Source organism: Lontra canadensis, unplaced genomic scaffold, assembly GCF_010015895.1.
Source record: "Lontra canadensis isolate GAN:19392208 unplaced genomic scaffold, GSC_riverotter_1.0 scaffold45, whole genome shotgun sequence".
Taxonomy (NCBI): Eukaryota; Metazoa; Chordata; class Mammalia; order Carnivora; family Mustelidae; genus Lontra; species Lontra canadensis.
Window position 1 is genome coordinate 9,425,524 of NW_022631039.1, and position 13,599 is coordinate 9,439,122.

Genomic DNA, 13,599 nt, shown 5'->3' on the forward strand with positions numbered 1-13,599 from the left:
ATTTCCATTAAAACCCAGAAGCAGCCTGGAATGTGCAAGTCTGGTCTGGGAATCTGACTCCCCAGTGACAGGAAGCCACCCGGGGTCTGGCCGTGCCCTTGCTGGACTGTGGGGGGAAAAGGGGAGCGGTGAGAAGGCCCTTGGGCTTCAGGATCAATTCTGTCGGTAGAGCAGAAGGGACCTGTTCCCGTGCGAACATGCACTTCTCCCAAACACAGGAGACCAGCTCTGAGACTGCTTTTTTATTACATCACGTTGTTGAAGCAGTTTATGACCAGCACAGTGCTTTGAGAACATTTTTAACAATAAATGAAAGCATCTCTTTATAAGAAAAAGGCACATGTTCCTTCAATAGTTAAGAAAAGCTTCCCACCCCTCCCTCCCCTCTGCCTGGAGCAGTCCCCAGGGGAACCCAAACTGCTACCCTAGAAAAATTCAGCAAAGCGACCCTTAGCCTCCCTGACCCCCTCCCCCAGCAGCTGGGATGAGGGCAAACTCTGTGTCACAGGTCATTTGATCTTGAGGTCCTTCAAGGCTGATTCCAGGCTCTGGAAGGAGACAGCAGAACAGACAGTCTGGTTTGCAGCTGTCCCCCACCTCCCCCACCCCCAGGGACCTGGCCCCTAGCCAGCCCAGCCCCAACCTGCCAGAGGACAGAGAACCTGGTCTTTGAGTCAGGCAGACCTGGATTTGAGTCCCAGCCCTAAAGGGAGGTGCCCTAGGGAGTGGCCCCTCATCTCCCACCACCTTCAGTCCAAGCAGTGCCTTCCTCCTGGAGGAATCAAGGAGGAAGGGCCAGGGTGGGCTAGGACTCACCTTCACATCCCAGATGCTCATGCCGCCATCCATTCCTGTGGTGCAGAACTGGGAGCACTTGGCCTTCCCCCCGCTGAGCACCGAGATCTGGCTGCATAGAGGAGGAGAGCTTGATGGGTCCCAGCCGGAGCCCTTTGCTGGACTGGGGCCCACCCGCCTCCAGGAGCTCCCACCCTTCAGGTCAGCCAACTCTGGTGAGAAGTGCTGGGCTGTGCAGGTGGGGTGTGCCCCACAGAGAGCCCGGGGAGCGGGCCGCGGAGGGCTGCAGAGGATGGGGCTCCCGAGTCTGCTTGGAGGAGCGGCAGGGAAGCCTAGGCAAATGGAACAGGTTGTGCAGAGGCCAGGCAGGGCACGAATCCCACATTGTGTGGGGAATGTCCAGGGTGACAGGCTTGTAGCAGGATCGGGGGAAGGTAAAACCAGGGGCTGGGAGGACCCATAGGGTCGTTCCGAGTCCTGAAAGCCGGGCTCAGGCGTTGGGTCCAAAAATGACACTGGAGATGATGGCCACGGGGGTTCCCCTGGCGGGGGGGTGCTGGTTAGGAAGTCCCGCCGTACTTGTCCCTGGTTGGCCGTGGGTGGACACCTGGGGCTGGCAGGACTGGGGCGTTGGGGACAGTTTCTCACGCGTCATCCTGCCTCACTGCTCAGAGGGGCGGCCGCAGGAGCCATGGCTCTGCCCCATGGGCCTGGTTGCCCCAGAGAACTGTGATGATCCCCAGACCACCATGTCCTAAAAACGCAGAGCACAGCGCCTGCACTGCCCTCACCTAATGCTGTTTTTGTGCTACCTAGAGGTCGCCCCGCTTCCCAAGTCAGGACCCCCCGCCCCCGACGCTGCTGCGGGGAGAGTCAAGGTTGGTTCCGCCCTCACCTCACACTGTTCTTATGCAGCGAGTCCAGGCCAGCACCGGAGGCCACGCTGCCATCTGAGCTCGCCTTCTTGTCCAGGTTCTGGAAGCGCTCTCGGGCCGTCAGGCCACGCTGTGAGCTCTGCTTGGGCACGTCCAGCCGCCCACCGAAGCTCAGAGTCCCTGTGGTGCCATCGTAGGTAAACAGCACTGGGAAGCAGTCGTGGCCCTGTAACAGGGCGGGGATGTCATGGGAGCGTGGCCAAGGGCGGGCACAGCACCCCCATCTTATGCACCGGGAAACAGTCTGGAGACAAGGCACGATACCAAGGGCGTCTGGTGGCAGGACTTGGGTGGAGCTATGGGGAAGCCCATGCCAGCCCGGAGACAGCCGGGCCCACCCGGGTATACAGAAAGGGACCAGGTGCTGGTGTCGGGGGGAGCATCTGGGGGCGGCCTCCTTCCCCTGGAAGCTCAGGGATGTTATGTCCTGCCCAGCTGGTTACACTGCTCTGGGACAATACCCCACGCTGCACGCTTCTGGAGGCAAAGCAGGCCGACCCCCGTCTGGGACTCGAGTGTGTTTGCTGAGGGGGGACGAGGGGTAAAGAGGGTGGGCAGGGGGAGGAGAGCGGCACCCTTCTGGATGCCCGGGACGACTGTTCAGCCCCCGCACCCGCCCGTACGGTGTAAGCAGAGACCTCAGGCTCCAGGGCATGATTCCCCGCCTCCCCCTCCCTCCATGGCAACTGGGGCACATGAGGGGGACGCAGCTCCCCTGCACTGAGCAGGCCCCCCCCAACACCTGCACTGCGGTAAGCGTTGCCACCAGGGCCTTGTTACAGCAGAAGGCAGCCCGTTCTGCCCAAGGAGGAAGAGAAGGTGGGGGGAGACCGGTGGGGAGCAGGTCTAACTGGCACCACCCCCTTTCTGCCCCCCTCCCTGCCTCACCGCTGCCACCAGACTGTTGTCTGTGATGAAGGTCAGGGCCAGCAGTGGCAGCGTTTCAGAAGCCAGAGTCGCGACTCTGAGAGAAAGAGAGAGAGGTCAGTCGCTCCAGCCCCTTCTGCTCTGGGCCTTGGTTGCCCCCTGACCCCGGGGTCCTGTACTCACGCCATTTTCTTGTCGGCATCAGCCAGGCACACGGTGCTGTCGTGGCTGACCCAGGCCACACGGCTGCCGCTGGCGGAAAAGCAGACGCCGTGCACCCAGCCGCAGCTACTGCTGGACTCAAACATCAGCTCCCCGAAGGGCATCTTAGAGCCCCATGGGGTGGGTGCTGGCCGCTCCTCCACCTCCTTGATGTAGGCCGAGAAGATCCTGCCAGGAGAGACCAAGAGAAGCCGTGGTGACCGAGGGGGTCCGGGGCCTGGGGAGGCCAGAGTGCCCAGCTGGGAGCTGGTGGGCACTAGACCTGGCTGGCACCAGAGCTGGCTTTTTGTGACCTGCGTCTTCACTCAGATGAGTGTGGGCTTCAGGGCCCTCCTGGTGCAGTCCGTGTCCTGGGCACTCCTGGGCCCTCCTCTGCGGCCTGACTGTGCACAGCTGACACGGCCCCGGGGGGTGTCCTGGTCCCCATCATGCAGGTGCCTCCACTCCACAGCCAGCCACTAGAATGCCCCTCCTCCTCCCTGCTCCACACTTTTTTTTTTTTTAAAGATTTTAGTTATTTGACAGAGATCACAAGTAGGAAGGCAGGCAGGTGGTGGGGTGGGGAGCAGGCTCCCTGCTGAGCAGAGATTCCCAATGTGGGGCTCAATCCCAAGACCCTGAGATCATGACCTGAGCCAAAGGCAGAGGCTTAACCCACTGAGCCACCCAGGCGCCCCTGCTCTGCACCTTAAATCAGGCCAGCCGTCTTCCCTGCCAGCTCTACCCAGTACACCACTTTCCCACATGCTGACGTCCTCGCTCTGTCCCAGGGCCAGCACGGGGGCACCGGGCAGATCAGCTCCCCACCCACCAACGGAGCCTCAGTGGGACGTCACCCTCTCCTGGCCAGGGCCTCCAGAGGAGTCCCTGGGGCCTGCCGCAGCCTTTCCCAGGCGGAGACCCAGGCCACCTGTCTGGAGCTGGGAGCCAAAGGGCTCAGCAGGCTCACGGGTGCTATGCCCACCAGCACAAAGAGCCAGCGGCAACTGGGGACGCTGCGTTCCAGGCCCAAGATGATGAGGCAGATTGGTGTAAGCCCAGTCATGTATGCCAGTGTGAGACAGGTCCCCCCACTCACTGTCCTTGAGACGGAAGATAAGGCAACTGAAGGAGAGGAGGGCCTGGGAAAGTGTCCTTGCTGACATGAAGCAGTAGCCAGGGCTGCAACCTGCCAACACTCTGAGGGCTGGAGACAGGACCCAGTGGCAACCCCCCAGAAACCTCACAGATGCCGGACCGAGGCCCCAGGTTACCCTGCTGGTGGCAGAGTGGGTCTGGAAGGCAGGGCGCGGGGCTCCCTCTACCCCGGCTCCTGTGCTGGTATCAGGGAGGCCCCTGCTTACCTGCACTTGAAGTCACAGGAGCCCGCGGCCAGCAGCACGTTGTTGGGGTGCCAGTCCAGGCTGAGCACCGTGGAGCGAATCGGCTTCTTGATGTGCTTGCAAACCCACCTGGAAACACGGACAGGTAGAGGGGAGGGGGACTGGCAGTCTCCGCACCCAAGTCCCCAGTGCCCCAGGGACTCCACATTCTCAGGGACCTGCAGAACCCCCAGTTTCTCCGAAGGGAGAGGCCTGGATCAGGCCAGTGGGGTGTGGGTCCCCTCCAGCTGGGAACTCAATCCCTGGCGGCCTAATTGAAACCTCACAGCAAGCCTGGGGCAGGCTCAGTCATATGGCAGCTAACTGGCCAGGGTAAAATTCAATCTTCAGTCTCTCAGACTCCAGCCTAGCCTCTGCCCTCAGGGACCCAGGGGAAAAGAGGATGTGGCCCTGGAACATGACAGGCTGGACATCTCAGACAAGTGACCTGAGCTCAGGGCCTGCCTTCGCTCATCTGAAAAATGGGGACAACAGAAGCCCAGTCCAGGGGGCTGTCAGGGAGTCCATGCAAGCGAGTGTGTGGGGCTTTAAGCAATGCCCACAGAAGGGGTGCTGGGGTGATCTGTGCCCTTAGTAATGAGACAGAGTTGTGCAAGTGCCTGTCGCCTCAACTACAAGGTCCAGAGAGGACATACTTCCCCAGGGTCATGCGAACAGGGCTCCTGAACCCTGTCCAGTGCTCTCTGGGACACTAGTCCTGCCACCATTAGGTCTGCAGCCCCAGGAGCCCTTCCAACCCATCCTGCCCCTGCCCAGGCACCTACCAGTCATTTTCCTGCTCAAAATAGCAGATGGAGATGACACGGGAGCCACTACCCACAGCGAACTTGTTCTCCTGGGGTGCCCAGCGCACACAGCGAGCAGCACGGTTGATCCGCAGGATGACGAGTGTGGGCTTCCACGTGCGGCCCTTCAGCGTCCACACGTAGGCATTGCGGTCTGTGCCACAGGTCACGATCCGGTTACTCTCAGGGGCCCAGTCGATGCCTGTGAGATGGTGAGAAAACAGGCTGAAGTCATTCCAAGCAGAAAGGCTCCCTGGCATCCATGCAGGAGGGGCTTAGAGGCCACAATGTGGATACAGGCTGCTCCCGGGGCTGCCACTAGAACTAATACTGAGAGTGTTACAGCTCTCCAAAGTATTACCAAACAGGCTGGAAAGCCAAGAGACGGAAAAGAAATGGGTCCTTGGCAATGTTGAACTGAGATGCTGGATCGAGCCTTTCCTGAAACTCAGAAACCTCTTTAGTTTTTCAGTAATGTGAGCCAACATGATCCCTTTATAACTTGAGCCAGTTCGAATTAGGGTTGTGTTACTTGCAACCCAAACTATCCTACCTGATAGGATAGGATGACTGGCTGGACCTTCCCATCCCATCTCTTTTTCAGAGTCAGGCTGCCGTACCTGTCACCTGCCCATTGTGCTCCTTGAGCTCGTGCACCTTGACCCACTTGGCCCCGCTCTTCTCATAGATGTGCACCTCGTGGTTGTTGGGGCAGATGGCAATCTCTGTAGGAAAGAAGGGTGGGGGTAGGGAGGAGGAGGTGTGAGTGCCCAGATTCCCCATTTACTCAAGACCCTCTCCCAGGAACACCCTTCACCCCTCTGCTTTGGTGCAGGGCTCCCTGAAGCACCTTGAGACCCCTCCCCTGGGACTAGCCATCCTTCACCTGCACCCATTAACCACAGGCATCCCCACAGCAATCTCATGACTTCCCCTCCCGCTACTACTCTCTGCTCCCCATCTCTAGCCCTGAGATCCTTGCTGCTCCGGACAGTGCCAGGCTCTCCTGCCGCAAGGTCTTGGCATGGCTGCCTCCTTTACCTCCCTCAAAAGACCTCCGTGGCCGCCTTTTCTAAGCCAGCGCCTCTGCCTCCCAATGCTTTCCCTCGTCCTGTGTGTTTCTCTCCAAGCCATCTTCATTTCTCACTCCAGCCTGGGAGCCCCAGTGGCATCTGCAGCAGGGCCTGGCCCAGCATGGGGCCGCACTCTCCCCTCCACCCCCCGACGGCCCCCCTCACCAGCTGCCCCTGTGTGTGGCCAGAACTCGTCCAACCCCTCTTACATCCTTGGGACCAGAGGTGAAGGAAGGGGACATCCAACCCTCAGAGACCACAGTCTAGGGCGCCCAGCTGCTGTGCCGCCCGCCCGCACGCACTCCGGGGGCTCCCGCTCCCCCCCCACATCATCCTGTGGCAGCAGCACTCACGGGTGCGGTCCTTGTTCCAGGCATGGCAGCTGATGGGCTCCACCAGGAAGCTGTGGTACGCCATGGCTGCTTAGCTCCTGCGCCCGAGAGACGAAGGGACCCCCAGTCAATCCCTGTCTCTGACCCCAGAACAGGCCCCAGCCAACCTTGTGGGAGGGCAGCAGGGGCCAGCCTGGTCTTCCCTTGAGTGGGGTGTGCTAACCCTGTTTCAGGTCAGGTGTCCCTCATCATCTGTGCCTCAGTTTCCTCCAGGATAGAGGGCATCTCCCTCAGAAGGATGGAGTGAGGGATGCCTGGGTGGCTCAGTCCATTAAGCATCTGCCTTCTGCTCAGGTCACGATCTCAGGGTGGGGATCGAGCCCACATCAGGCTCCCTGCTCAGTGAAGGGTCTGCTTGTCCCTCTCCCTCCACCATTCACCCCATACCCCGCACTCATGGTCTTGCTCTCAAATAAATTAAAAAAAAAAAAAAAAAAAAAATTTTTTTTTTTTTTTTAAGGATGGAGTGAGGCCGAAAGGAGAGCGGTGCCCAGCACACAGCAGGCAGCCTCCCACACCCAGAGCTCTGGATTTCAGGAGGGAGGGCAGGAAGCTGGTCTGCAGGGGCCTGCAGGTGAGGGCACAGACCGACACACAGACCCCTTCCTCCCCTGCCTCTGAAATTCCCCTGAGCCTGAAGTGGGGTGGGATACACACGAGTGGGGGAGGGGCAGTTCCTCCCCCCCATCCCCTCCCTGCCCAGCTCTGCCCACCCTGTTCCATTTGGCAAAGTCCTACTCAACTGGAAAGACCCCAGGTGAACTTGACTTCTCAAACCTGTGCTCTCCCCTACTTCCCCACTCAGCCTGCCGCACTGCTTGCCGCCAGTCACTGACCCTGGGCGTATCGCTCACCCCTCGGAACCTCAGTGTCCACATCTGCCCCACAGGAACAGGAATCCTGCCCCCAGAGGTGTTGAGAGGGTAAAATAAGACATTAAGCCATGCCTGGCACACATTCGGGTGTTCACGAGACGCACCTCGCACGGGGGAACACCCAGCCACAACCCACCCGTGTGGGCGTCTGTCTCCCCCACTCAGCGGCTGATCCCAGGGCCCACGGGGCTCAGGCCTTTGCACTGGCTGTTCCCCAGGCCCCCAGAGCTCCCCTGACTGCACACCTGCCTGCTAAGCCCGCACTGCTGCACTTTAGGTCTGTGTTCCAAGGCTGCCACCTCAGCCTACCCCGGGGCTCCCTATTCCCGGAGGGAAAACTCCCCGCAGAGAATCACCACTGACCATCTGTCACTCTGTACTCATTCGCTGCACCTGCGGCTCCCCCCAGCTGGGACCGACGAGCTGGATGCACACAGCTCTCACTGGTCTTGCCCACCGTGCTCTACCCAGGGCCTAAGTGCTTGGCACGTAGTAGCTGCTCCCTAAGTACGTGATGAACACAACTGTATAATGTCACTAGTGCCCAGGAGAGGAAGTTCTTTATTAAAAAGTTAAACTGTGGGGGCGTCTGGCTGGCTCAGTCAGTAGAGCATGCGACTCTTGAACTTCGGGTGGTGTGTTCAAGCCCCGTGGTGGGTGTAGAGAGGACTTAAAATTAAAAAAAAAAAAAAAAAAAAAAGCAACCCTCCCCCAACCACCCAACATATCCAGCATGCTCCTCCCTTGCCAGCTCTAAGCAGTCCAGGCATCTTTCTCTCTCTCTTTTTTTTAATTCCAGGATTATTAGCACAGTGCTACATTAGCTTCTGGTACAGCCTAGTGACTCAATTCTGCATGGTACTCCGCGCTCATCAAGACGAGTGTGCCCGTAGTCGCTTTCTCCTATTTCACCCATCCCCCGCCCCCAAGTGTTCTTGACTTTAGTGCTCAGATGCCACAGCCCCAGAGGACAGAACAGAGAGGCTGAGGTTCAGCGAGGGGGAAACTACCCACCTCACACCTGGCAGGTGTCACCAGGAACGGGTTGGCAGGTTTGCAGCTCACGGACTAGGCTAAAGGATGGCTTCACCCCAGCCCTGGGCTTGAGCCCCAAACACCCCAGGAAACTTACTGGGCACCTCCCCGGCCCCTCAGGGGAATGGCCACCTGTTTACATGAGGCTCTGCTGGAAGGCACAGCGTGGAGTTGGGGCCCAGCCGCAAGAGAGGGACTGGCTGCATGTAGCCCACTGTCCCCCGAGAGATCCAGGGCTCAGGGACCAGCCTGCCCCAGGCAGCCCCCCATATCCTGCTGGGCCTGGCTTCCTGACCCCCAGTTACCGTCTTGTGGGCCCTGCTCCTCCTGCTCACCCCAGATCCAAAACCTGTTTTCATTTATAGCAGGAATTTCTGGAAGGTTCCTGGGGCAGCCCAGGTCTCAGGGGTACAAAGATACATGTGCAGGTACAGGACAGGGATGTGCCTGGAGCACCAAGGGCACCAAGTGGGTCCTTGATCAATACTGCTGAGGCAGAGAAAGCGGACACAGCTGCAGCCCAGGCTCAGGCCACACACGCTCACGCGTGTTCAGCCTCACACACGTGCACAAGCACACTGCTCTGTGTTACCATGTGTTCATGCACACACACCGCTCTCGTGTTCAGACTCACAAACGCACACAAGCACACTGCCCTGCATGCTCCCATGTGTTCAGCTGTGCACACACACGCACACTGCTCTCATGAGTTCAGCCTTGCACACACACACACAAGCACACTGCTCCCACATGCTCCTGCCTGTTCAGCTTTGTACAGGCACACAAGCACAATGCTCCCGCATGTTTCCACGTGTCGTCTTGCACACGCATACAACCACACTGCCTCCACGTTCTCCATGTTCAGCCTTGCACACAAGCACACTGCCCCTGCACGCTCCCATGTGTCCAGCCTTGCACGCGCACACACAAGCACACAGCTCCCACCACGGCCGCTTCCCCAGCCTCTCCTTATAAGGCCTCTCCGTGGAAGATAAAGGCCCCCGGAAGTGGCACTTCGGGTCCCTCAGCTTAGGTCAGCAGGCCTGATGGGGACTTCCCCCAGCACTTCTGGTGCCACTGGCCAGGGCAGCACAGGCATCCAGCTTGGCTGGAGAACTTCGTCACCATCCACACCACAGATGACAAGACTAAGGAGTGGGAGGACCAGGGCTATCCGTGCTAATCTGCCCACCCTCATTCTCCAAGGTCGCCAGTGGGGCGGAGAGAAGGCCAGAGGCCCACTTCCACACCCTGGCCGGGCTCCTGCCGGTGCTGTGAAGGCCAACCACCCCCCCACCCCTTCAGCCCCACTGGCCCAGAAGGAAGAAGCCCCGTGGCTACACCCCTGAGGGTCTCTGGGCCCACAGCTTGTCTGCAGAATTAACTTCCCAGCTCCATTGGGCCCAGACTGTGTGGCCGGGTGTCTCTGCTTCTTGTTGGGTCTTGGGCAAGAGTATCTATCTAGACCTGGGGGCCAGGCTCTAAAAAGCCTGTCTAGTGTGATGTTCCAGAGTTCCGGGCTGTGAGGATGGAGAGGTGGGGTGTTCTGAAGACAGCAGCCCCCATACTAGTAACACAGGCAAGAACCCTGACCATTGTTTCTTAGGACCCAAAGGTCCTCAAGTGGGAGAGGAAGGTGGCTGATAAAGACGGCCACAGGCACAGTGGGACAGGCAGGATGATGAGGGGAGGCTCAGACCACATCTATCAGCCAATCACACTTTAGCATGAATTCAGGCAGAAATACTCATAGTACGCTGCATTAACTAACACCTTAAAGGGACTTGGGGTATTTACAGGGGAAGGGGGTGGGAGAGAAGAGGTGCATCTTCCCCTTTTCATAACTTTTTCATAATTTCTGCAAAGCAACTAAAACAGCAGGGCCTCAGCAATGACTCCCAACCCCCAAGTCAGCAATGAGGAAGTGGTAACCCAGAGAGGGGAGTAGCTTCTCTGGCCACTGTTGCCTCAGGGATACATCCTCCAAGAGGAGAATCAGTGGATTGTTCCCGGTGGTCAGACACAGTGAGGCTGCCTTCACACTGAGCCACCCTCCCGCACAACTCTGACTTCATAGTTCCCAGGAAACTTCTGTGGGTGGGGGAGGGGGCTAGCACCCACCGCCAGCCAGTCCCCCTAAAGAATATGCAATTAGAGTTGCTTTGCCCAAGTGTGTTGACAACACAATACCTCAGCAATGGCTCAAGGGGGAGACAAAGGCAGGCTGAAGTCATGGCCTCCGACACCCCACCCCCCCACCCCCCCGCCCGCCGCCACTTAACACTGCAGCCCTGTGAGCCAGCACCATGGGCCCGTTGGTCTTCTGGGGACAAAGGGAGGAAGGCACTCTGGGTACGGTGTTGGGACTAGGAATCCATATGGTGGGATCTGTGCCTCATTACCCCAAAAACAGAGGCTGGGGAAGTGTGGGCCAAATGCTGAGTTTTCTCCGCCTGCCTCCCCTCTGCCAGCCTCAAGACAGGATCTCCGTGTTCCCAGTAGCCCTATCCCCGGCATCCTTCCAGCACACAGTGAACACTCAGTATGAATGGGCGGGACATCACCCGGAGCTGGGGCAGCACAGGAAGAGTGGCCTGAAGTCTGGGAGGGGGTTTGGGTCTCCAAAGTAGGGTGTGGGTTTCCCTGCGGGGGTTGCCAGAGACCAGGCACTGGGATAGGGAGGTAAGCTCCCTAGGGATAGGGTATGTGCTCTGTCCACCCACGTATCCCCAGCACCAACTAGAGTGCCTGGCACACATAACAAGTGCTCAATAATATTTCTTAAATGTGGTCGAATGAATCCCATCCTTTCCTTTAGGGGATGGGCTATAAGAAATAGGCTTTATTATCTCAGTGGCATATGTATGCAATTTTAAAATATTTACTGGGGAGTATATGCTCAGTTTTTTTTTTTTTTCCTTCTTCCTGATTAGGGTCAATGATTAGCAAAGCTTGGAAACCTGAACTCTAGAAGGTTGTCTCCGAGCATTTAGGAAGAACTCAGCTCCCCTCCAAAGCAGAGCAAGCCAGGAAAAGCCTGGCTTAGTGCTCCTTCCTTACAGTGCTGGGGGCAAATTCTGCCTCTCTCCATACTGGCTGGAAGCCTCAGCCAATACTTCCTTCACATCTGGATCAGGAAAGGCTGGGGTGAACAAGGTACCAGCTGTAAGGTTCCTCATTGCTTTCAGAGAAGCTTGGCCAGGCTTCTCTGAAGCCAGAGGTTTGGCTGTATCTGAGGCTAAGCCAGGAAGGAGCAGTCTGGAGCAGGATCTTGGCCCTACAGGCACTCAGGGAAGTCCCCACCCAGCTCAGGCGCTCCAGGGAGCTGCCAGCAAGCCATTTTGCACACGTGCTAAGCAGTTACTCAACTTCCTGTGTATATGGAGTAGCCCTTGCCACCCCTCTTAGACCAGCTAATACCTCCTCCCCAGGTCTGCTCCTGAAGTCTTACAAACAAAAGTCAAGAAATATAAATGAAAACAATCCTAGAAAGGCACCATAAAACTTATTAATAAAGCAATCCAAACAAAACAAAATCCAAAAACACATAAAACGCAATGTTGGCAGAGTTGTGGAGAAACTCATTTGTTACTAATTTGTTCAGCCTTTCTGAGAGCAATACGATAACAATTCAACAACTGGGTCGGAACAAACAGAATAATATGAACAGGAACTTAAAAATTAACACTCTTTGGTGGCATAAATTCATTTTGGTGCTAAGAAAATAACCACTGACATTTTTTTTTTTTAAAAACAAACATGTTCATAATAACCCCCTTTAGAATGATGGAAGTGTGGAAAAATCCAGATGACTACAAATATGGCAAGAGTAAACTGTGACACTAACATGTTGGGATACCGTTTAACTATCCAAAAGGAGGTAGTGGATTACACACAAAGACACACACAAACTACCTTTACCAGCACCTTTAAATGCTTGGTATTTTTAGCCAAGGCTTGGACATACATTCTCTTTTACCCCTGAAAGCAAGACTAAGTTAAGTAGTTTTGTGTTTGTTTGTTTTAACCTTCATTTTGTACATAAGGAAACAGACTCAGACAAAAACCCAAGATTTGCTCCAAGCCACACAGCTCCCACATGGCCCAGTTTGGGATTCTGACCCCAAATCTCAGAGGTTAACATCATCCAGACACTTTGATAAATGTGGATGGTAGTGGCAACAGTTAAGAGCACACATCTGTACCCTGTGCCAGGCATGTTGCCAAGAGCCTTCCGCACATTATTCCATATAAGCCTCAGGACGCCCCATTTTACAGATGAGATAGGTTGAGGCCCAGGGAAGTTAGATGGCTTGCTAAGGTCATGGGCCAGTGAGGAAGCTAGCACTCTTACCCCGGTACCAGAGGCCCTTAACTACTGGGCAGCACTGCCTGTCAGGCATGGGGAGTCCGGAGAGAGCCTGGAAGAACCCCGGGAGCGCCTCCTGCTCGGTCCCTGCGCTAGGCTGGTTCCGGGGCTTCCCGCTAGTCTTTTCAGGGTTACTGTCACCGCCCTGGGCGGGCCCCGCTGCTTTCCCCGCGGGCCAAGGAGGGGCCGCTCCGCTCAGCGTTCGGGAACCCCTCCGGGTGAGGACCGCGAACCCGGGCCCCAGGGGCGTAGGGGTGGGCTGGGGGCCGGGGAGGTGGCGCGGGGGAGGGGAGGAGGGAGGGGCAAGGTGGGCGGGGGCGCCAGCTCATTTCCCGGCCCGAGCAACCCGGAAGGCTGGAGGATGGAGGGGAAGTGATTGGGCGTGGGGCCCTCCCGGCCCGAAACAGCGGGGGGACAGACAGCGGGGCAGGGGCGGGGAGGAGGAGGCCGGGGCGGCACCACGGGGGCCGGGGCCGCCCCGAGGGCGCCGGGGGCAGGGAGCCCAGAATTTCCCTCGCCTGGAGGAGGCCCCCACCCCGGAACCGGCCCGCCATCGCGTGGTCCCCTCACCTCCAGGCGGACCCACACACCTGGCAAGCTCCCAGCCCTGTGCCCCTTCACCCGGGCACCCCCTCCCCGCGCCCCCACGTCTGCGGACGCCCGGCACCCTCCTCACCTGCATGCAACTCCCCGCCCCCTCCCCCGGGGGCGCCCCTTCCCCTCCGGGGGGTCCCCAAGTCCCTCACCTCCCGGCGCCCCGGCCGCGGACTCTGGGCAGTCGACGCGCCGAACCGGCTCTGGGCCCCGCGCCGAGCCGCAGCCACTTCCTCGTGGGCGGGGGGCGGGGCCTCCCAGCCTCAGCCGTGCGG

General features: G+C 58.2%; 1 protein-coding gene across 2 annotated transcripts; it reads right to left on the reverse strand.

The window, feature by feature from the left end:
• Nucleotides 1-221: 221 nt before the first annotated feature.
• Nucleotides 222-13,599, reverse strand: ARPC1B (actin related protein 2/3 complex subunit 1B). 2 transcript variants are annotated; one of them, XM_032872659.1, is made up of 10 exons: nucleotides 13,477-13,599; nucleotides 6,413-6,489; nucleotides 5,607-5,711; nucleotides 4,966-5,188; nucleotides 4,163-4,270; nucleotides 2,781-2,987; nucleotides 2,619-2,694; nucleotides 1,691-1,896; nucleotides 817-907; nucleotides 222-548 (listed from the first exon to the last, which is right to left on the reverse strand). In XM_032872659.1, exons 2-10 carry the CDS (start codon nucleotides 6,474-6,476, stop codon nucleotides 510-512), a joined length of 1,119 nt encoding a protein of 372 aa, XP_032728550.1. In that variant the 5' UTR covers nucleotides 6,477-6,489; nucleotides 13,477-13,599; the 3' UTR covers nucleotides 222-509. The 2 variants fall into 2 exon arrangements, with proteins under 2 accessions (XP_032728550.1, XP_032728551.1); XM_032872660.1 differs by having other exon boundaries at nucleotides 6,413-6,493; nucleotides 13,478-13,543.

What these genes read in the sequence shown, in the direction of transcription:
- ARPC1B (XM_032872659.1), bottom strand. Translation starts at nt 6,476, where the DNA reads ATGGCGTACCACAGCTTCCTGGTGGAGCCCATCAGCTGCCATGCCTGG. An exon ending in ACAACAGTCTGGTGGCAGCG is followed by an intron (nt 1,897 to 2,618) that starts GTGAGGCAGGGA and finishes GCCCTGTTACAG; the next exon opens with GGCCACGACTGCTTCCCAGT. An exon ending in CTGCATAAGAACAGTGTGAG is followed by an intron (nt 908 to 1,690) that starts GTGAGGGCGGAA and finishes TCCTCTATGCAG; the next exon opens with CCAGATCTCGGTGCTCAGCG.